The sequence below is a fragment of the Ovis canadensis genome, chromosome 13 (assembly GCF_042477335.2).
Source record: "Ovis canadensis isolate MfBH-ARS-UI-01 breed Bighorn chromosome 13, ARS-UI_OviCan_v2, whole genome shotgun sequence".
In the NCBI taxonomy this organism is placed as follows: Eukaryota; Metazoa; Chordata; class Mammalia; order Artiodactyla; family Bovidae; genus Ovis; species Ovis canadensis.
The window spans coordinates 51,433,832-51,458,013 of record NC_091257.1 but is presented as its reverse complement, the minus strand read 5'-3'; the positions used below and the strand labels follow the sequence as shown (position 1 = coordinate 51,458,013).

General features: G+C 39.2%; 1 protein-coding gene and 1 pseudogene across 1 annotated transcript in view; one reads left to right on the top strand and one right to left on the bottom strand.

The window, feature by feature from the left end:
• ODAD2 (outer dynein arm docking complex subunit 2) overlaps window positions 1-24,182 on the bottom strand; it is a 168,585-nt gene that overhangs the window by 69,371 nt on the left and 75,032 nt on the right. Inside the window, exons 14-17 of the mRNA XM_069547749.1 lie at window positions 19,879-20,121; window positions 19,196-19,306; window positions 16,539-16,693; window positions 15,294-15,536 (exon numbers count right to left, since the gene is read on the bottom strand). Coding sequence (XP_069403850.1) covers window positions 15,294-15,536; window positions 16,539-16,693; window positions 19,196-19,306; window positions 19,879-20,121 — 752 coding nt within the window. The remainder of the gene's footprint in view (window positions 1-15,293; window positions 15,537-16,538; window positions 16,694-19,195; window positions 19,307-19,878; window positions 20,122-24,182) is intronic.
• Window positions 20,836-21,414, top strand: LOC138417849 (large ribosomal subunit protein uL6 pseudogene; annotated as a pseudogene).

The window sequence follows — 24,182 nt, the reverse complement described above, 5'->3', positions numbered from 1 at the left end:
GGAAGTTAGTCATCATTACAGTCATCAGATATTAGTGCTGTCATAGTGAACCTCTACTCAAGCACTTTCATTAAAAAATAAAAACAGGCAAAGTGGCTTAACTAATGCTGTATAACGTATTTATTGTATAAGCAAATAAAACAATTTATCTTTTCTTACTTCCATGAAAAAAAGGCAAATGGTTTAGATGGGTGCATTAAAGACAGGTGAGGGAAGGTTCACTCAAAGCAGAAATAAAATGAACCAATGCAAATGTTCATATGCTTGGTCACATCCATACAACCACCCTTCTGGATATAAAATAATAATTTTGTAACAGTGGTCTGATGAAACTATAAACATCCCTAAACATTTGGAGTAGTAAAATAAACTCTTTCTCAAAATAGTTAGACATTGTAAATCATTACTGGATACATTTACATTTGTATCTGTATTTGAGGGGTTTTATGATTATGACTTATATGACTGTCATCATATGATTTATGATATGTATTATCACTGGGGGTTTTCCTGGTGGCTCAGATGGTAAAGAGTCTGCCTGTAATGCAGGAGACCTAGGTTCAATCCCTGGGTCAGGAAGATGTCCTAGAGAAGAGAATGCTGCTGCTGCTGCTGCTGCTGCTGCTGCTGCTGCTGCTGCTGCTGCTGCTGCTGCTGCTGCTGCTAAGTCACTTCAGTCGTGTCCGACTCTGTGCAACCCCATAGACGGCAGCCCACCAGGCTCCCCCGTCCCTGGGATTCTCCAGGCAAGAACACTGGAGTGGGTTGCCATTTCCTTTCTCCAATGAGAAAGTAAAAAGTGAAAGTGAAGTCACTCAGTTGTGTCCGACTCTTAGAGACCCAATGGACTGGAGCCTACCAGGCTCCTTCGTTCATGGGATTTTCCAGGCAAGAGTACTAGAGTGGGGTGCTATTGCCTTCTCTGGGAGAAGGGAATGGCTACCCACTATTCTTGCCTGGAGAATTCCATGGACAGAGGAATCTGGCAGGCTACCATCCATGGGGTCACAAAGAGTCAGACACAACTGAGTGACTAACACTTTCACTTTTTCTTTTTTTCATGATTATGAATAAGTGGATACTCTTCAAAAATTACAAAATAGACAAAGGAATAAATTTAAGAGTAATGAACACCTAAGTGTGTATCCATTGAAACAGCAGAAGAACTGTGGTGTTGAAGAAGACTCTTAAGAGTCCCTTGGAATGCAAGGAGATCCAACCAGTCCATCCTAAAGGAAATCAGTCCTGAATACTCATTGGAAGGACTGATGCTGAAGCTGAAACTCCAATACTTTGGCCACCTGATGCAAAGAACTGACTCACTGGCAAAGACCCTGGGAAAGAGGCTGGGAAAGATTGAAGGCAGGAGGAGAAGGGGACGACAGAGGATGAGATGGTTGGATGGCATCATTGATTCAATGGACATGAGTTTGAATAAGCTCCAGGAGTTGGTGATGGACAGGGAAGCCTGGCATGCTGCAGTCCATGGGGTCACAAAGAGTTGGACATGACTGAGTGACTGAACTGAACTGAATTGAAACTAGATAATTATAAATCATGTATTCAAATACCAGGACTACTACCTAGAATCATGATATTGGGCAAATATTTAATCTCCTGAAGCTTGAATTTCCTCATCTATTAAAATCAGGTCATATTACCTTACTAATGAGATATCCAATATAATTACAAATAGATATGCAATTAATGTTAGTTTCATTTCTGAGGTTAATAAACATGCAGATAAACTTAGATTGATCCGTGGCTCTATCTATATCCAGTGATTAGGCTAAGTCAAGATTTAAAGTGGATATTTATTCGGAGTATACTATAAACTTACTAATATACACTAGAAATATAAAGTATTGAGCCAAAAAATTCTGATTTTATTCAGGCATACAGCCTCACTTGAGTATATGAGCACTACATTATCTGTAGAGATAGGAAAGATAATATAGTTGATTTGGATTTGAATTCAATTAAATAAATTTGCATTGACATTCAACAAAGATTTATCATACATTATTGATTAGAATATTGCAAGAATTCCACATTTTAGTAGTAAATTTAAATCCCTATTTCAACTTCATCAGAAATGTCAGAATTATATGCATATAGACTAAGAGAAATGAAAGAGGCATTTGCAGGCTAAGAAGATGAGCGGGCAGGGAAGGCGGCAACGTGGGCAGAACAAGAGGGACAAACACTGAGAAATGGAATCAATAGGTAAGGATTTTATATAAAGTTAAATATGTATCAATAGACTGTCTTCCATAAAAGTTATGTTAATTTAATTCCCGTAAGTGCAAAAAATTTTTGATCTTATTTTTTTCCTCCCTTCTCACTATGAAAAATTTCAAACACCCTTAAGAGTTTTCTTAAAAACAGTAAAAATAAGCATCAATAGACACAGCCTTCAAAATTTGATCTACTTGTGTCATCTATCAATATGAGTATTCATTTTTTCCAAACTGTTTGCAAGTAAGTTACAGATACAACAGCGTATAACTAAAACTTTCATGTTTTAAAAATAAGCACAATCTTTTGCATTATCATTATAGTATTCTTGCATTTAAGAAAGGTAAAAGTAATTCCCTGATATAATCAAATATCCAGCTCAGATTCAAATATTCCCAATTCTCAAAATTTCCTTTAGAGCTTTTAAAAAAGCAAATGAAACCTGGATTCAAATAAGGATCATACACTATGTTTTTGATATATCTATTTAGTCTCTTTTAATCTAGAATATTTTTTTATGGCACTGACTCTTAAAAGAGGAAGACTGCTGTAGAAAGTCCCACCATCTGAGTTTGTTTGGTTGCTTTCTCAAGGTCTCATTTGACTTTCCCCTCTTAACTCTGTGACTTCCCTGGGGGCTCAGACGGTAAAGTGTCTGCCTACAATGTGGGAGACCCAGGTTCAACCCCTGGGTTGGGAAAATCCCCTGGAGAAGGAAATGGCAACCCACCCCAGTATTTCTGCCTAGAAAATCCCATGGACAGAGGAGCCTGGTAGACTACAGTCCATGGGGTCGCAAAGAGTAGGACACAACGGAGCGACTTTACTTTCACTTTCTTATCTCTGCACAGATCTTTCTCAACTGAATGATGCAGCTATATCCTAACAAAAATAAACCCATCGGAAGTCAAAAGTATCATACATTGAAAACACATTTAACACATCTAACCTACGAACATTAAGCTTAGCCTGTGCACATGTATGCTCAGTCACTTCAGTCTTGTCCAACTCTTTACGACCCCATGGACTGTAGCCCAGCAGACAGCTCTGTCCATGGGATTTTCCAGAAAAGAATATTGGAATGGGTTGCCATTTCCTCCTCCAGCGAATCTTCCTGACCCAGGAATTGAACCCACATCTCTTACATTGCAAGTGGATTCTTTTACCACTGAGCCACCTGGGAAGCCCTTTTACCCTGTTGCTGCTGCTGCTGCTAAGTCGCTTCAGTCGTGTCCGACTCTGTGCGACCCCATAGACGGCAGCCCACCAGGCTCCCCCATCCCTGGGATTCTCCAGGCATGAACACTGGAGTGGGTTGCCATTTCCTTCTCCAATGCATGGAAATGAAAAGTGAAAGTGAAGTCGCTCAGTCGTGCCCGACTCTTAGCGACCCCATGCACTGCAGCTTACCAGGCTCCTTCGTCCATGGGATTTTCCAGGCAAGAGTACTGGAGTGGGTTGCCATTGCCTTCTCTGTTAAAAGGACTAAATTTAAAAAAAAAAAAAGGAACCCTAAACGTTGGCACCAGTGGAAATGTAAAATTGTACAACCACAGTTGTGTACTATCTGGAAGTTTCTAATAAAGCTAAACTTCTACCCAATGAATCAGAAATTCTACTCCCAGAATGGGCAAAACTAACATATAGTGATGGAAATGAGATAGTGGTTTGGGGTTAGGGTGGGGACTGACTGGTAAATAGCATGAGTGCACTTTCCTGGGTGAAGGACATGTTTTACATTTTCTTTTGGCTGGTGGTTATATGATTGTATACAATTGTTAAAATGTATCAAACAGAATAGTTAAGTATTAAAATAACCTATAATTTTGAACAAAAAAACCAGACAAAAATAAACACATACTACATGCTTCCATTTGTTCCCAAATAGAAATAAAACAGAACTATATTTTAAAGGGAGGCATTCTCAAGTGTAAAATGTGTAAAACATGGCAAGATAAAAATTACCATAAAAGGTAAGAGTGGGCTCTCCCCAGCCTGCAGGGAGGTGGGCACGGGGTGGGCTGGGAGGACAGGCAGCTAGGGGGTCTTGTAAGGCAACAACAATATTCTGCTTCTTGGCTTGGGGGGCAGGTACATTAGTCTTCCCTTTTTAAAATTTACTAATGTATACACTTGCTAATGTATACACTAATGTATACATGTACTTTATGTATACAACATTTTACAAATTAAAAGCTTAAAAAATGTGTTTTAACTTCATTGTAAACACACACACACACTCTCTCTCATACACAGGAAATAATACTGAACAATTAATTTATTCAGCTATTGAACTTATGCACGTCACAACTAGATGAATAAGATATATAATGCAGATAAATAAAATCCATATAACCTTCAAATTAAACATCCTCAGAGCTTGTTTAAAATGAGAAAACTAAGACTCAGAAGATAAAATGACTCACATAATTACTTTTCATGTGGCATTTTGTTATCTCAGTTAGATTCATATACTTTTAAAAGTATGCAGATGAGAAACAAATAACCAAAAAATGTAAAAAGGAAGGAAAAATATTCTTAATGACACAAACATATGAAACATATATTCTATTTTATATCTTGCATAAGCCCTAAAAGGTCGTAAGGACTGGTTTTGTGGTAAATGAAATTTCTGAGTGGCCTGTTTGTATGCAAACGAGCATAGCTTTATTTTTTCTCCCCTTTTTAAAAAGAAGAAATAAGCCCAATGTAAAAAAAAAAAACTACATAAATGCAACATAATTATGTTTAAACCACAGAAGACAGGAAATTTAGAGTTACAGATTCCATGGTAAGTTTTAATTCTATCCTTGTGTATATGTTTTATAAAAGAGTCTTTCATTACATGATCACATAACACTGGACTATGTAACAATCCGTTCAGCAAATGTTTGTTTTATAATGTGTGGAAGGAAAATATTTTATAGGATAAATTGTAGGAAATTAGTATATTATTTAGCAAAATGTTACATAAAACTTCTTAGAATCTTGGGCATTTACGGAATATTAATATAAATATTTTTCTTGATTGTCTTCTAAAAAAACATGAAATTTAACCCTTTTGTAGGCTCAGTAGTAAAGAAGCTGCCTGCAATGCAGGAGCCACAGGAGATGGGGGTTTGACCCCTGGGTCTGGAAGATCCCCTGGAGGAGGGCATGGCAGCTCACTCTAGTATTCTTGCCTGGAGAATCCCGTGGACTGAGGAGCCTGGTGGGCTACAATCCATGGGATCGCAAAAGAGTCGGACACGAATGAAGTGACTTAGCATGCATGTAGGCAGGCACTTACAGCTGAAAGCTGATCTGTAGGTTTAAGGTTATTCTTAAGTAATGAAAACCTTGAGACATTAGAACTTTAGCATGTTTTGAATCATGTGTGGAAGGAATTCTGTCTTAAAATTAACAGCAGAGACTGAAGTAAACCATGAGGATATATGAGTTCCTACTAAGTCCAAAAAACAGCCTTTATCATCACTGTTGGCATTTGCCAGGGCTCCTGACAACTCATGTATCTGAAATTTGACTTTTTCAAAGGGAGAAAAAAGCATTTATCCTGATTTTTCTGTATTAATTCTATTTTAGGTTAACCAAATGATTAGCAATGAACTCTAAGATAAACCTGGAGATGCAGGTAAAAGTATTAGATCATAAAGGTAAAGAAAAATTTCTCAAGGCCTCCAAGCAAAAAGATCAAAAAACTCACAGAGAAGAATGAATTTGACTAATATCACAGTTTTCACAAGAAACGTATGAAGTAAGGCAACAATGAAGCAGACTTATTTTTTAATTCAAGAAAGAAAATGGGAACCAAGAATTTTACATCTAGCAAAACTGAAATAAAGAAAAGAGCAAATATAACAGAATATGAATAATTATAAAATATTATGAGACCAAACATCAATGAGTGTATGTGGGTTTAACTCGATTATTAAAAATATGTTTAATTTGATGTACAAAGCAAGACCCATCTATAGACTACATAAGACACCACACCTAAAAGAATGTGGTTCAAGAAAGACTAAAAACAAAAGGTAGGCCAAGATACTCCCAGAAATGGAAAAAATATGAGAGCAGGGGTAAAGATTCTTATATCAAAGTAGAAAGATCAAGCCAAAACCCATTAAACATGACAAAGAAGAGCTCTTGATGCATTAAAAGCTATAATTCACAATGATTAGAACATTTATGCACCAAATAATATAGAGCCTGCCTTTAAGTAGCAAAAGCTATATGAGCTGTAAGACAACACAGGTAGAAGCACGCTAATAATGCCACCACGTTCAGTATGAGACAGATTGTGTGCATGAAAAATAAATAGTAGGGATAGAAGGCTTATCTAACATAATGAAACAGATCTTCAGAATATACATCAGATTCTACCCTCTGTTGTATATTCTTAAGATCTGTTTCATTATGTACCCTCTGTTGACCTCTGGTGGCTCAGGTGGTAAAGAATCTGCCTGCAATGGGGGAGGCCCAGGTTTGATCCCTGGATCAGGAAGATCCCCTGGAGAAGGAAATGGCAACCCACTCCAGTATTCTTGCCTGAAGAATTCCATGGACAAAGGAGCCTGGCAGGCTACATACAGCCCATAAGGTCCCAGAGAGTCGGACATGACTGAGAGACTAAAACTTCACTTCACTTCCAGCCTCTGTTGAAAGAGAATATATCTTCACCCAAAGCACCTATAGATGTTTTGTAAAAATTCATCTTATAGTAAGTCATAAAGGAAATACCAGTATGTTCCATAAAAAGTAGAAATAAAACACTCTGAGTAAACTGCAACATAATAAGAAAGAGCTAAAATAAGCAAAAAATAAAAAAGCTTCCCTTTTGTGGAATTAAAAAAAAATTCCATTAAGCAACACATGGTCTAAAGGGAAAATGCAAATTGAATTTAAAGAATTTCTTAAAAATAATGATAATGAAATCACTACATATCAGAATCTACAAGGGACATTTAAAGACGTGTCAAAGAAATGTTCATAGCACAAACTACTTTTGTTATTATGAAACGAGGGAATTCCCTGGCAGTCCAGTGGTTAGGAGTCCACACTTCCACCACAGGTGGCCTGGGTTCAATCTCTGGTCGGGGAATTAGGATTCCACAAACTGCACAGCACAGCCAAAAAAATAAAATAAAATATCATCCAAGCTCAAAAAATTAGAAAAAATAGTCACAAAATAAACTCTAAAAAGACAACATAAAGATAAAAGAAATTTATGAGGTAGAGAATAAAAGCACAGTGTATCTAATTAATTAATTTTTTTCCAGAAAAAATCAAAATAGGAAACTATACCAGATCATTTGATCAGGGAAAAAACAGGAGAAAGCCCACACACACAAACATAAACTGACAAGTGGGAAATAACCATTGAAAAAAGACAAAGTTTAAAAATCATAAGACATTGCTTTTCAGATCACTGTTTAAATAAATTTGATAATGTAAATGAAATTGATCATTTTATGAGGAAATGCAGATTGCCAAAACTGACCCCATTTGTGTAAAAAGCATAAATTGATCAGATTTCATAGAAGAACTAGAGGAAACCAATAAAGAACTAATAAAACACAAACAGATTGGGCCCACATGACTGGATAGTATACTTCTACCAAACCTTTATCCCACTGTTCAATAAATTATTCCAGAGCACTGAAATAAAAGAAAACTTTGCAATTTCTTTTTAAAGCAGGTATAATACTGATACCTAAATTTGATAGTCTTTTTAAAAAGAAAGGAAGGGAAAGAAACAAACTACAGACCAAAATTAACTTGATATCATTATTGAAATACTAAGATTAGCAAACAGAATCCTATACCACATTAAGAAATCAGCACATCATGACCAAGTGAAACTTATTCCCAGAATGCAAGGTTGGTGCAGTGTTTGGAAGCCCATGAGTATTATTCATGATGTTGATAGATATAAAGGGAAAATCATACTGGAGCAAATGGAGCATAATCTCCATAAATGCTTAAAAAGATATCTGACAAAATCTAATACCTATTTTTTTTTCTGTGAAAAGTCTTTTCAATACCTATACGTGACTTAAAAACCACTCTTCAAAAATAAAAATTAAGAGGTTTTGAAAAATATGATAAAATGTATATACCTTAGTCCTCAAGACATTATTTCACCTAATAAAATAGCACTAAAGGCATGTCCACTAAAACCAGTAATGTCCACTGAGTGAAGTGAGTGAAGTCGCTCAGTCGTGTCCGACTCTTTGCGACCCCGTGGACTGCAGCCTGCCAGGCTCCTTTGTCCATGGGATTCTCCAGGCAAGAATACTGGGGTGGGTTACCATTTCCTTCTCCAGGGGATCTTCCCGACCCAGGGATCAAACCCGGGTCTCCCGCATTGGAGGCAGAATGCTTTAACTTCTGAGCCACCAGGGAAGCCACTAGTCAGCATTGTGGTATGAAATCAGCTAATGAAATCAAACAAGAAATCAACCTAAAGAATAAGAATTAATAAAGAAGACATAAAGCTTCCTCAGGAAGATCCTAGGAAAGAACTCAGCAATTTTTAAAAATTAAGCCCTGGTAAAGGAGATCAACCCTGGGCTTTCTTTGGAAGGAATGATGCTAAAGCTGAAACTCCAGTACTTCGGCCACCTCATGGGAAGAGCTGACTCATTGGAAAAGACTCTGATGCTGGGAGGGATTGGGGGCAGGAGGAGAAGGGGACGACCGAGGATGAGATGGCTGGATGGCATCACGGACTCGATGGACGTGAATCTGAGTGAACTCCAGGAGTTGGTGATGGACAGGGAGGCCTGGCGCGCTGCGATTCATGGGGTCACAAAGAGTCAGACACGACTGAGCGACTGAACTGAACTGAACTGAGCAAGTATATTAGTCTTTTTGGGTTATTTGGTCTTTGTCACAACTACTCAACTCTCCCATTTGTAACATAAAAGTCATCAAAGACAATACAGAAATGAATGAGTGTGAGTATGCTACAATAAAACTTTATTTACAAAAACAGGATTTGGTCCATGTGCTATAGTAAGTCAACAACTGTGCTAGAAAATCAGTAATAAAGTGAACTTGATAAGAGAATTCTGTTAGGTAGCAGCATATAGAATTAATACACAAAATTCAACAGTTCTCATGAAGTGAAGTGAAGTCAAGTGAAGTCGCTCAGTCATGTCCAACTCTTTGTGACCCCGTGGACTGTAGCCTACCAGGCTTCTCCGTCCGTGAGATTCTCCAGGCAAGAATACTGGAGTGGGTTACCATTTCCTTCATAGAGACAACCAATTGAAGAACATAATAGCAGTGAAAAAAAAAATTATACCACCAATAAGGAAGATTAAATACTTGGAAATGAACTGAACAAAAAAGGACAAAATCCACATACCACACTCTTCAAATTCTAAAACATTAGACTTGAGCAAATAAAGTGTTTCTATAATTTCACCATGGTGTGTAGGATGTTAAGGGCATATGGGAACTCTCTTTTCCACGCATTCTATATTCTTGCGACTTTTCTCTAAGTCTAGTGTTATTTCAAAATAAGAGTTTAGCTGGTGGGAATGTAAATTTGTGCAGCCACTATGAAGAATAGTATGAAAGTTCCCTTAAAAACTAACAACTGAGCTATCATATGATCCTGCAATCCCACTCCTGGTCATACATTCAAACAAAACTATAATTCAACAAAATACATGCACTCCAATGTTCACTGCAGTACTATCCACAATAGCCAAGACAGGGAAGCAACCTAAACATCCACTGCCAGAGGAGAGGATAAAGAGGAGGTGGCACACATATACAATGGACTATTTCTCAGCAATAAAAAGAACAAAATAATGTCATTCGCAGCAACGTGGAGGGACCTAGAGATGATCATACTAATTAGATAAGTCAGGCAGAGAAAGACAAATATTCTACGTTATTACTTACATGTGGAATCTAATAAAGAATGACACAAATGAACTTATCTTTACAAAACAGAAACAAACTCACAGACAGCAAAACAATGTCATGGTTACTAAAGGGAAAGGAGTGGGAGGTATAAATTAGGAATTGGGAGTAACATATACACACTACCACGTATAAAATAGATAAACAACAAGGACCTACTGTATCGCACAGGGATCTATACTCAATATTTTGGAATAACCTATATGGGAAAACAATCTGAAAGAGAATATATATTTATATAATATATATTCTCTTTCAGATTCTTTTCTTCCTATATATATTCTTTGCTATATACCTGAAACTAACACAACATAGTAAATCAACTATAATTCAATAAAAAATTTTTTTTTAATTTTCTAAAGGTAAGTAAAGAGCCTGAAGTATGGAAAAGAAATTTTAGACGTGTAAGTTTTTAGCTTCAATACTTTTCAGTCGTTTGCAATTTTATAGTACTTTATGCGAAAGTTACATTCCCCAAAACATAAGCGTTAACAGTTTTTTGCAACGTTCGTGTGATTTTTATATACTTGAAGGACAAATTACCTCCAGATGAATTCTGTACATATCAAATAGGCATTAACAAGTCAACAAAAAAGAAAATCCAGCATGAATAAATCTACTTTTTCATGGACCTAATACATCAGGATACTGGCTGTTCATGTCAGGTCCTCAGGAAGGGCATAATTAATATGAAACTATTTATACTGAGTCTTTAAGTAGTCTGATGTACTGAGAAAAGTCAGTCAAGTTTTCTGAAATCACTGGTGTCTTAAAAACAATTTTTGATTCAGTAGCTAAACTGTTATTTTTAACATGTTTTGTATTCTTACTGAAAAATAGATATGGGAAGAGAATTGTGCATTCTATCACAGAGCTAATAAAACTCTGCTATGTGTATAGATGTTTACCCTCATATGCCACACCTAAGTTTTGGCCACAGCCACAGACATCTCAAAAAGCAACATAAAACTGCTAACCATTAAAACAAGTTCCTAACCTATGAATTATTTAAAACTTACACAAGAGAGCGGTATTTGTCATTTCCTTACCATTTAACTTGAAGCTTGAAGACTCAATAAATCCTACAAATCTAGCAATAATAGCCACATCTGAAATATGACGCCACATGTAACGCTGTTGGATCCTTACCAAACTCAAAACACTGTTTTCTAAAACTGACTTTGTGTGTTTCTAAAAATATCTGTAAGAAAACCATATCCACAAGTATAAGAGGGTTCATCAACCTCCTTGTTGCACAAGAAAGAACAGTTTAGTCTTTATCTTATGAGACTCTGTCAAAAAATTTGACACCTTTGACCACATTTCCCCTTACACGCTCTCTTCCCTTTGTTTTTTTTCAATATCTTATTCTTCTGGCTTCCCTCACAGCTGGGGCTGTTCCTTTGCTATTTCTTTACAGGCACCTCTTCTCTGGTCCACTCATTCTCCTTAGAAGAGCAGGCTGAATAGGATTCTGTTTTCGTCTTCTTTTCCCTTTTCTTTCTCTTCCTCACAACCTCACATATATTCATCACTTAAGTTGCCAAATGTTCATAATACTACATGCCCAACCCACATTCTATCCTAAGTTTTAGACATGAATGAATATCCAATTGACTAGTTATCATCACCACAAAACCTCAATGTGTACTGAATGTAACTGAATTCATCATTCATTCCGTGTACTTATAAATGTTCGTTGAGTGCCTATCCTGAGCCTGGGACTGGGTTAGACAATGAATGCACCATGATGAACAAACTGGCTTTGTTTCTGCCCTAGTGAAGTTCATTCTGCCTTCACCATTCATCCAGCTACATTCCCTATATCAGTAAGTGGTACAAACATCCATCTCATCTATTCATAGTTATCCAAGTCAGAAACCTAATTATCACCCATGACTCCTCCCTCTTCTTTGCGACTCATGCTCAGTCATTCACCTGGTTTTATCTATTCTCTTATTTTGTTCTTCTTTAATCTTCACTTTTTTTATTCTTTAGTATTATATATTATATTCCATATGCTTAGTGTAAACCACCTTCACCTCTGGCCCACAATGGTTTCCTAAATAAGCTTCTCTGTTTCAGGTTATGCCTAAAATCCTTTAGTAAACTTCAACCAACTTTAAAACAAAACCCAAGCTTAGCACAATACACAAATGCCTGAATTATAATCACCTACTAACATGTGTATGTCACACCCTCAAAATTCCTGATTGCGGCTGAGAAGACCCATTCAAGATCCTCTTATTCTTGATTTATAGCAAGTTAAATAACATGATTAATTTGATAAAGGAGAAATGGACTCATCTATAGACAAGTACAGATACTAGACACTCTGATTTTAATTTTGTATTTGTGTTATTATTGGTTTAAATTGCTATTATTTAAAGCTACTGCTATGTGAATGATACTAGCCAACACTTACCCAACACTATTATCAAGTACTTTACATATATTAATTCACTCAATCATTACAACAATCCAATGAGACAGGTACCATGACTGTCTCCAAGTTATATATTTAGGAGCCAAAGCACCAAGTACTTCAATAATTTGCTGTAGGACACATAGTAAGTGATGAGACTGGCATTCCAGGCAATGCCTCCAGAATCTATACTCTGAACCACTGTACACTATTCAGGAGAAAATGAGATTGTGCAAGGTACTAAGCAAGAACTTTATTTTAAAGATGATACATATTTATCATATAAATTGTGTAGAAAATGTAAAAAAGAAAGTACAAAGATCCCAAATACTACCATGCAGAAATAATAATCATTAAAATTATTCCAGGGCTTCCCTTGTGGCTCAGTGGTAAAGAATCCGCCCGCCAATGCAGGAGACACAGGTTTGATCCCTAGTCCAAGGAGATCCCACATGCCACAGGGCAACTAAGCCCGTGCATCCAAACTACTTCACTTGTACCTGGAGCCCTAGAGCCACAATTTCTGAGCCCACATGTGACAACTACTGAAGCCCACGCACCCTTAAGACCGTGTGATGCAACAAGGGAAGCCACCAACAAGGGAAGCCACCACAAAGAGAAGCCTGCACACCACAGCAAGAGAGTAGCTCTGCTCACTGCGACTAAAAAATAGCCTGAGCAGCAACAAAGACCCGGCACAGCCATAAATAAAATTATTTATAAAAAATCATTTCAGTTCAGTTCAGTTCAGTCACTCAGTCATGTCCGACTCTTTGCGACCCCATGAATCACAGCACACCAGGCCTCCCTGTTCATCACCATCTCCCAGAGTTCACTCAGACTCACGCCCATAGAGTCAGTGATGCCATCCAGCCATCTCATCCTCGGTCGTCCCCTTCTTCTCCTGCCCCCAATCCCTCCCAGCATCAGAGTCTTTTCCAAAGAGTCAAGTCTTCGCATGAGGTGGCCAAAGTACTGGAGCTTCAGCTTTAGCATCATTCCTTTCAAAGAAATCCCAGGGCTGATCTCCTTTAGAATGGACTGGTTGGATCTCCCTGCAGTCCAAGGGACTCTCAAGAGTTTTCTCCAACAACACAGTTCAAAAGCATCAATTCTTCGGCACTCAACTTTCTTCACAGTCCAACTCTCACATCCATACATGACCACTGGAAAAACCACAGCCTTGACTAGACGGACCTTTGTTGGCAAAGTAGTGTCTCTGCTTTTGAATATGCTATCTAGGTTGGTCATAACTTTTCTTCCAAGGAGTAAGCGTCTTTTAATTTCATGGCTACAATCACCATCTGCAGTGACTTTGGAGCCCCCAAAATAAAGTCTTACACTGTTTGCACTGTTTCCCCATCTATTCCCCATGAAGTGATGGGACCGGATGCCATGATCTTCACTTTCTGAATGCTGAGCTTTAAGCCAACTTTTTCACTCTCCTCTTTCACTTTCATCAAGAGGCTTTTTATTTCGTCTTCACTTCCTGCCATAAGGGTGGTGTCATCTGCATATCTGAGGTTATTGATATTTCTCCCAGCAATGACTCTACATATGGACATCACCAGATGGTCAACACCATATTCAGATTGATTATATTCTTTGCAGCCAAAGATGGAGAAGCTCTATACAGTCAGCAAAAACAAGACCAGGAGCTGACTGTGGCTCAGATCATGAACTCCTTATTGCCAAATTCAGACTGAAATTGAAGAAAGCAGGGAAAACCACTAGACCATTCAGGTATGACCTAAATCAAATCCCTTATGATTATACAGTGGAAGCGAGAAATAGACTTAAGAGACTAGATCTGATAGAAAGAGTGCTTGATGAACTATGGATGGAGGTTCGTGATACTGTACAGGAGACAGGGATCAAGACCATCCCCATGGAAAAGAAATGCAAAAAAGCAAAATGGCTGTCTGAGGAGTCCTTACAAATAGCTGCGAAAAGAAGAGAAGTGAAAAGCAAAGGAGAAAAGGAAAGATATAAGCATCTGAACGCAGAGTTCCAAAGAATAGCAAGAAGAGATAAAGCCTTCCTCAGTGATCAATGCAAAAAAATAGAGGAAAACAACAGAATGGGAAAGACTAGAGATCTCTTCAAGAAAATTAGAGATACCAAGGAACATTTCATACAAAGATGGGCTCGATAAAGGACAGAAATGGTATGGACCTAACAGAAGCAGAAGATATTAAGAAGAGGTGGCAAGAATACACAGAACTGTACAAAAAAGATCTTCACGACCAAGATAATCAGGATGGTGTGATCACTCACCTAGAGCCAGACATCCTGGACACATGGATAGATAGATAAAACTTCTGTTTTAAATACTATCTATTGATTTATTTATGTGCAAGACAGAATTTGCACACCTACTCATCCACTCTTCTCATTTTGTCAGTTGTATTATTATATTACTGTTATCAATATCTATAAAATATAGATGATTCCCCTAATGATAATTCCACCACTCTTTTGATTGATCACTGGGTATTTTAGTCAGTACCCTCCAGCTTATTCAAGGGAACAATCTGGCTTTGTAAGTCCGATTTGGTCACCTTGTGGTTACTTACAAGCACATTTTACTCTCTCATCACTCATGCACACCAGTTCTAAGAGATGACACTCTTCCATGACTTATCAGCATTCCTTCTAACACTCTCAAAACCTTTCAGCCTTGAGGATCACTTACATCATACTTTCGGGCTCTCTCGCACAAGCACCTACTGCTTTTGTGACATTGACAAGTAGAGCTTGGTTTATCCCAACGAGGAGGTTCACGAGTGGCTGGATGCCACCACATTTCCGGATGATGACTCTGTTCTCATGTTCTTGGCAGCATTCTCCCAACGCACCAACCACATTCACAAGCACTTCCTCGGGCTGGTCAGTTAAAAGTCCCACCAGCGTTTCGATGGCTTTGTATTCCCGAAATCTGAGTTCATCACAAAGCAAAAGAGGGTAGGAAGGGAAGGAAAGAGGTGAACAGTGTTATTTCTGATATTAGCTGATAGCAATCTTAGTGATAATATTAATAGCTAAAATGTACTAAATGCTAACTATATGCTCATTCAATCATTATAACAATTCTGTGATATGGATACTATTATTACCCCCATTTTCAAAAGGCTAATCTGAAGCTTGGTAAACAGTGAAGCCTGCATCCACATCCATTGTCTCTGCTCTTAAGTACCACCCTGTACAGCCTCTGAGACAACTATAACTTTTTTCAAATCTGAGCATCGACAATCTCACTGCCCTAGGGGTTTTCCCTCACATTTCAGGAATTATTTTACATGAACAAAGCAAAATAAATCATCATTGTGTTAGACAGAACATGTAAATTTCTTGTCAAAGAAAATCATCACCCTGAGATAGGAAAAAGCTTGCCTAGAACATCCATCATAGAGTGTGTAAACTCTAAAAATATATAAAAAGATAAATTCAAAGATTAAAATTAATCAAATGATCATAAAGTTTACAAATACTTTAAAATTCAATGAAAGCGTATTTGAAAATGACTACACTTGAAGATTAATTGGTTAGTTGGTCTTTAGCTGACTCATCTTGTTTATCTTTAGGAAAAGAATAAAACCAGTTCCTTGTCTAAAGATTCTGTGGGAAATTCATTCTTTCACCTTGAAGGGTCTCTACAGGAAATATCAGGGGTGCTTCTCATTTAAACGGCTGCCCACATGCAAAACAGCCCACGGAACAGGGAGAATACATCAGCCCCTTCCTTCTATTAATGCATGAAAATCATTTCCGGGTGGTGGGGTAAGAAGCAGGCACTTTCATTTCATTTAGTCCAGAATGTGCAGCTTTCAAAACTATAGGAGTAGCATTAGAATCAACTCTTTATTAAAACAGCATTAAAATGGAAGGATGTGTTTTGATGGCCATAGCTTAATACAAAACACTGAATGCCTTCTCTTACTTGGTCACATTCTCTTTGCTGATGGAACATTTCCATATGGCCCCTGTGACAGCGGCCAACCGCTCTTTGTTGTCAGTGTTGTTGAGGAGGGAGGCCAGGGGTTTAAGTCCTCCATGCAGCCTCACCAGGTCGCGGGTTTCCTCGTCTTCCGCACACTACACAGAAAGCCAAGTCAGACGCTGTCATGGTCAGGGTTTATCAAGCTTTCAGTGACTGATAAAGAGGCTGCCAATCTAGTTGCCACGAAACTACTTTTTAAAGAGTGTCATTTTCTGAAGGAGCCTTCAAGTAAGACATAATTCTAGTCTACACTGACCACTATCTGACAGTGTCTCTCTTCCTTTACGTGGTTTTGGGAATATTAGCAGTGTTTATATGCTGGGTTAACCTCCCAAGCCAGTTCTGGGGTAATCTGGGCTTCTACCAAGACACAGGCAAGGTCAGTGAGGAACCTAGAAAACCACATGCATGGCTGGAGAATTTCTGCAGTGACGTAACCCACAGCCTTGGGAAAACACAGTAGAGAAGACAGATGAGGGAAGGGAGTTCAGCCAGATCTTTAATAACCCCCAAAGTGAGGAATTTCCCCAACAGAGGCTAGAGCAGCGGGTGGTAGGGACAGCAACCGACATTTTATTCATACATGTTTATCCGTATGTTTGTGTTATCCTTTGAAATAACACTAAGACTGCATAGTGAAAAGTGAAAGTGAAGTTGCTCAGTCGTGTCTGACTCTCTGCGACCCCATGGGGTGTAGCCTATCAAGCTCCTCTGTCCGTGGGATTCTCCAGGCAAGAGTACTGGAGTGGGTTGCCGTTTCCTTCTCCAGGAGATCTTCCCAACCCAGGGATCGAACCTGCGTCTCCTGCGTTGCGGGCAGACGCCTTACCATCTGAGACACCAGGGAAGACTGCATAGCTGTTCCCAACTCATGATGCCAAAAGATGACAAATGTAGCAGAGATTTTATATTCTAAGCATACAGTTGGTCTCTAAGGTTGTAGGCTGCATGTTATGTACCGTACGTGCCAGGTACAACCCGTGGAAGGGCTTGAAGGGCATTATGCTAAATACAGTAAGTCAGAGAAAGATAAATACTGTATGCTGTTGCTTATATGTGGAACCTAAAAAATACAACAAACGTGAATATAACATAAAAGAAGCAGACTCATAGATCTAGAGACCAGCCTAGTGGTTACAGTCGGGGAGAGGGACATCACGGGGGTGAGTGAGGGGGAGGGACAAGGTACTGTGGACGAGACAGGATTAAGGATGCACTGCACCACATGGGAATACAGCCAAGATTCTGTAATAACTGTGCATGCTAGTCGCTTAAGTCATGTCCAACTGTTTGCGACCCTATAGATTGCAGCCCGCCAGGCTCCTCTCTCCATGGGATTTCCCAGGCAAGAATACTGGAGTGGGCCATCAGGCCCTCCGTGAGAGGATCTTCCCGAACAAGGGATCAAACTTGCGTCTCTTACATCTTCTGCATTTGCAGGTGGGTTCTTTATCACTACTGTCACCTGGAAAGCTCTGTGATAACTGTATATGGAAAATAACACTTAAAATTACATTAAAACTAAAAACACAAAAGTTTGATATATCCCTGCTATGTGTGAGCTGTTTCCTCTCATAACTCAGATGTTGAGGGCCTCACCCCCCTATGTCAGAATGTGATGAAGGTAGTTACAGTTATATGAGATCACGGAGGTGGGCTTGCATCCAGAGTGCCAGGTGTTCTTATAAGAAGAGGACATCAGGCCACAGAGGAAGACATGTGAAGACAGAGGGACGAGGGCAGGGGAATGTGAAGATGTCCGTCCACAAGCCAAGGAGAGATTTCCCAGAAGGAAACAATCCTGCTGACACCTCCCCTGAGACTTCCAGCTTCCAGAACTGTGAAGAAACCTCCTTTCTTGTCATTGAACCACCCACTGTGCATGGCAACCCACTCCAGCATCTTTGCCTGGAGACTTTCCATGGACAGAGGAGCCTGGTGGGCTACAGTCCATATGGTCACAAAGAGTTGGACATGACTGAGCAACTAACACTTTCACTCATGTACAGTTATGGCAACTCCAGAAAACGAACACAACCCTTCACTGACATGAACCTTCCTCTGACTCCATCTTTCTGGCTCATTCTCTCACTTTGCACATTTAAAATATGTTCTTCTAGGAAATCTACTCTGATTAGGCAGAAACTGGTGCTGCTTGTAGCCAGCCAGAGACGAATCTGTCAAGGCCAGCTCTCCGTCCCCTTTACCATTCTAATCTGGTGTTTTGGTATACTATGGAACTTGTAACTCACAAAGAGTTAATGTAGATTTTAAAAAGCAAATAAATAGAAAGATAAAATTAATAAAAAGGTAAAACAGCAATACACACACTCATTCATCTATCGCATCTTGGTGGGAGATGTATTTCCCAAAATTATTGTGTTTGAGTAGGACATATGAAAGGCAACACAGAGCCACCATGTACATATCTGGCTATTTTACACAAAGCACATCATAATAGAATAGTAGTTCTCAAACCTATGTGTGCATCAAAATCCCTAGGGGTTCTTATATATGTAGATTCCTGAATCCCACCCCCAGGCAATGGGACCTCGTGAAACACCACCTTAAACTCCACGCAGGAGAGCCCACTGTACCTGGTAGATGGCCATGGCGCAATGCTCCTGCAGCTGTTCGTTTTCACTGTTCAGGTTCTTTACCAGATTTTCAATTATCCTTTCAGCTTTGATTGCAGCTCGGTAGTTTTCCTAGGAAAATAAACTTCAATAGTTATATAACGCTTAAATAGGCATAAATGTATCTATTCACATTTGTTAATAACAATACTGAACAAACTTTCTTAATAAACACCATAGTCTGAGCTTAACATACTGATGTAACAGTAAGAGAATTTAGTCAACATTTTAAAAAATATATCATCCAGGTACCAGTGTAATTCCTTCCCTGGTACCTTCCCTGGTGGCTTAGTCAGTAAAGAATCTGCCTGCAATGCAGGAGACCTAGGTTCAATCACTAGGTCAGGAAGATCCCCTAGAGTAGGAAATGACAACTCACTCCAGTATTTTTGCCTGGAGAATTTCTTCAACATAGGAGCCTCGCAGGCCACAGTCTATGGGGTCACAAAGAGTTAGACATGACTGAGCGACTAACACCATTGTAATTAATTTTCTATCTGATTCAAAAATCTCTTGCTTTTCTAAAAGAATGGTGACTTCTTAAAAAAAAATTCCTTAGCGGTTATGATAACTTCATAAATTATTTTTCCATTAAAGGAAGTCAAGGTAAATTAGAGCACAGTGGGCAGAGCTGGCCAGTGTACCTCTGAGGCACATTCCTGCAACGTCCCCACCACTGGGATAAGCATGTTTTCATGAGAAGTCTTCAGGAGCCGAGCCAGCAAAGGGATGCCTCCTGCTTTACGAATGGCCTCTTTGTTCGCATAGCTTTTGCTGCAGCTCCACAGTGCCAGCGCCCCACAGCGGGCCACCTCCACGTCTCGGGTCTCATACAGGCTGGACTGAGCAGGTTCTGCAGAATGCTTCCCACAGTCAAGCAGAGCGACCTATGAGGGCAGATCAATACAACACAGATGGGGATCTTTAAACCAATCACAATAGCCAGGACCTGGCAGCAACCCAACTGTCCACCAACAGAGGAACGGATAAAGAAGAGGTGGTGCACCTATGTGATGGAATCTTACTCAGCCATAAAAGGAATGGAATTGGGTCACTTGTAGAGACCTGGATGGACTGAGAGACTGTTACACAGAGTGAATTAAGTCAGAACGAGAAAGACAAATATCATGCCTATACTTACACATATACGTGGGTATATGCGTTAGAAAAATGGCATAGATGATCTTATTTGCAAAGCAGAAACAGAGGCACAGATGTAGAGAACAAATGTATGGATACCAAGGGGAAGGGGTTGGTGGAATGAATTGGGAGACTGGGACTGATATATATATATATATATATATATATATATATATATATATATATATATACACAGACACACACACTATTGATACTATGTACATAAAATTGATAATTAAAGAGAATCTATTGTATAGCACAGGGAACTCTACTTAGAGCTCTATGGTAACCTAAATGTGAAGGAAATCCAAAAAAAGAGGGGAGATATATATATAGATAGCTGATTTTCTTTGCTGTACAGTAGAAACTAATACAACATTGTAAAGCATCTATACTCCAATAAAAATTAAGTTTAAAAAATAAAATACTACTTGGCTCTCTTTGCCGCATCTATTGCGACAATGAAGACCATTCTCAGCAATCAGACTGTCGCCATCCCAGAAAAGGTCGACATTAACTTGAAGGGACGGACAGTTATTATGAAGGGCCCCAGAGGCACCCTGCGGAGGGACTTCAATCACATCAATGTAGAACTCAGTCTCCTTGGAAAGAAAAAGAAGAGGCTCCGTGTTGACAAATGGTGGGGAAACAGAAAGGAACTGGCCACTGTTCGCACAATCTGTAGTCACGTACAGAACATGATCAAGGGTGTTACACTGGGCTTCCGTTACACGATGAGGTCGGTGTATGCCCACTTCCCCATCAACGTTGTTATTCAGGAGAATGGTTCTCTTGTGGAAATCCGAAATTTGGGGGATGAAAAATACATACGCAGGGTTCGAATGAGGCCAGGGGTTGCCTGTTCAGTATCTCAAGCCCAGAAAGATGAGTTGATTCTTGAAGGAAATGACATTGAACTTGTGTCAAATTCAGCTGCTTTGATTCAGCAAGCCACCACAGTTAAAAACAAGGATATCAGAAAATTTTTGCATGGTATCTATGTTTCTGAAAAAGCAACAGTTCAGCAGGCTGATGAATAAGAAGATCTCAGTGATCCTGCTGCAGAAACAACAAGATAGCAGATGGTTCTATGCACTCAGTTGTGATCTTTTAAAGAGACAATAAAAACTCTTGATTTGAAAAAAAAAAATACAAATAAAATACTATTTGAAAAAAGAAAAAGACAACCCATCCTGCAATCACCTCAGGGTTGCTACTAAGCTCACCTCCCTCAAAAATAAGAATCCTTTAAGAAATTAACTTTCAGCAGTCAAACGAACACACAGAACCTTCAAAACAATGTCCTTCAGATTTGGGAGCTTTTATATTTCCTTCCCACATGAAATTTAATCCCCCCAAGATAGCATTTTCTTAATATGGCTCTAACGTCTAATGAGGAAGATTTGCAAACCACATCCTGATTCCTGGTATCTCAGAAAGTAGGCTCCCTAAAGCCGTGAGAACTTTACAGAGAGAACTGAAAAGTTCTCTGGCCTGTACACGCTTAAAACCATGAGGCCTTTCTGGAAGACACAGCCATCACCCTGAACTTTCGAAACCTACTGGACCAAATGCACAGCTGTGAGGACCCTCTTTCCTCTCTGCAGTAACCAGTCACCGAAGCCCTCAAGGGAGAGGCAAGGTACATGCACACAGCGGGGTGTCAGGCTGCCCATGAAGGACAGGGTGTGAAGCCAGCCACCCTGAGCCGTCTTTATCCCCCGCATGTCTCCTCCATTCCTCTCTCACCAGAGACCAAATTCCATGGATACTGCCCACTTAATCTTGTCTGCCTTTCAGAAGGGAGCAGCAGACAATTCCTAATTGCACTGATTCCTACTTCCACTGATTCCTAATTCCAAGATCATAGAGAGAGGACACTGCCTTTAATTAGTGCTGACTCATGGTCTAATTGGACTTCTCAGGTGGTTCACTGGTGAAGAATCTGCCTACCAGTGCAGGAGATGCAGGAGTCTCGGATTTGATTCCTGGCTCAGGAAGATCCCCTAGAGAAGGAAATGGCACCTGACTCCAGTATTCTTGGGGGGATAATTCCATGAACAGAGGAGCCTGACAGGCTACAGTCCACGGGGTGGCAAAAAGTCAACTGAGCACACATACACAAGCCCATGGTCTACACAGCATGTGGTCTCCACCCAAGAACAAGGGTGGAGACTATTTAGTGGCTCTCAGGTAACTTCTGGGCACAGGACAGCAGGAAGATGGGCTTGATCACAGGGAGAACTTTCTAAAAGGACCTACCCATTGGTTACTCTAACTGTACCAAGTCCAGTCTCCACAGCTTACTGGATAAGACTGTGTGTGATCCCCATGGTCCTCCACCTTCATCTCTCACTGCTCAGCCCATCTCATCCTGGGCCTGGCCCTGTTACACCACCTACTTTCCAAGCATGCAGTGTTGTTTGCTAGCTCCAGGCTTTACCAGCACAGCTCCATCTTTAAACGCTTTTTCCTGTGTCTCCCTAACACATACCTGTTCACCTTTCAAGATGCAAGTGACATCTCCTCTCTTCAGTCTCTCTGTTTTAAATTTATTTAAAATTTTTTCTATCTTTATTAATTAATTTAAATGTTTAAAATTTTTATTGAAGTATAGTTGACTTACAATGTTTTATTATTTTCAGTTGTACAACATTCACTATTTCTATATACTCCATTTAAAGCTATATATTTAGAATTAAAATTAAATAGATGTCATTATTTTGATTAGGTGACTGCAACTGTCCAAACTCCAGTCTACAACACACATTGCATAAGATGCCCATAAAAACATTTTATTGTTGTATCATTCTTATGAAGCAGTTTTGGTGGACAGTCACACCAGCCTACCACATGATTCATTACTTAAGCAGAATAATGATAATCACAGTAATAATTCCCTTTCTCTCCAACATTTTATTATGAAAATTTTCAAATATTCATGAAGGCTGAAATATTCATGCGGCAACATCCACACATCTATCCCCTAGGTTCTGTAATTACCATTCTTCCACATCTGTTTCATTACATAGCTATCTATCCATCTATCTATCCAGCCACAAGTCCATCTTATTTTTGAGGCAAATAACTCTAAGCTTTAGTGCTCTACAGATTACAAGTGACTATACAGCATCTCTTCCAGGAAATTTCTGAACGTGTTTCACCATACATATTCACATGGAATCTGCATTGATTCAATAGATATTTCTTAACTGTTAATGTGTGTGAGGTCCTAGGTAAGGTGCTGAGGATGACACTGAGATGAATAAGACATGTCTGTCATCTTCAAGAAACTTAAAGTAGGAAAGCGGTGATGTCATCCAGTGTGATAAATGCTGTGGGAGCGACTCAAGACACAGTGAGGATAAAAACGCACTTCCATACTGCACGTTGTAAATATCCCTCCTGATGGGGCAGGGACCCTGAGCCAGCTTCTTTCTTCCAGTGACAGTTACTGAAATAATCATGTTTTCTGATTATATATGTAATATAACAAACTGGCCAATGTAGAATAGTAGGGAGGAAATTTGGTAGTCATTTCAGAGAGAACCCCTTAGGAAAAATTTTGTGTATTTCAAGTGATTTTTCTATACTTGTTAGCTAAGGTCTTTAAAAATTGGGATCATGGATATCATTACTTTTTAATCCTGTGATGATTTTATATAATATTAAACATATATTTGGGGTTTCCCTGGTGGCTCAGATGGTAAAGAATCTGCCTGCAATGCAGGAGACCCAGGTTCAATTCCTGGGTCAGGAAGATCCCAGAGAAGGAAATGGCAACCCACTCCCATATTCTTTCCTAGGA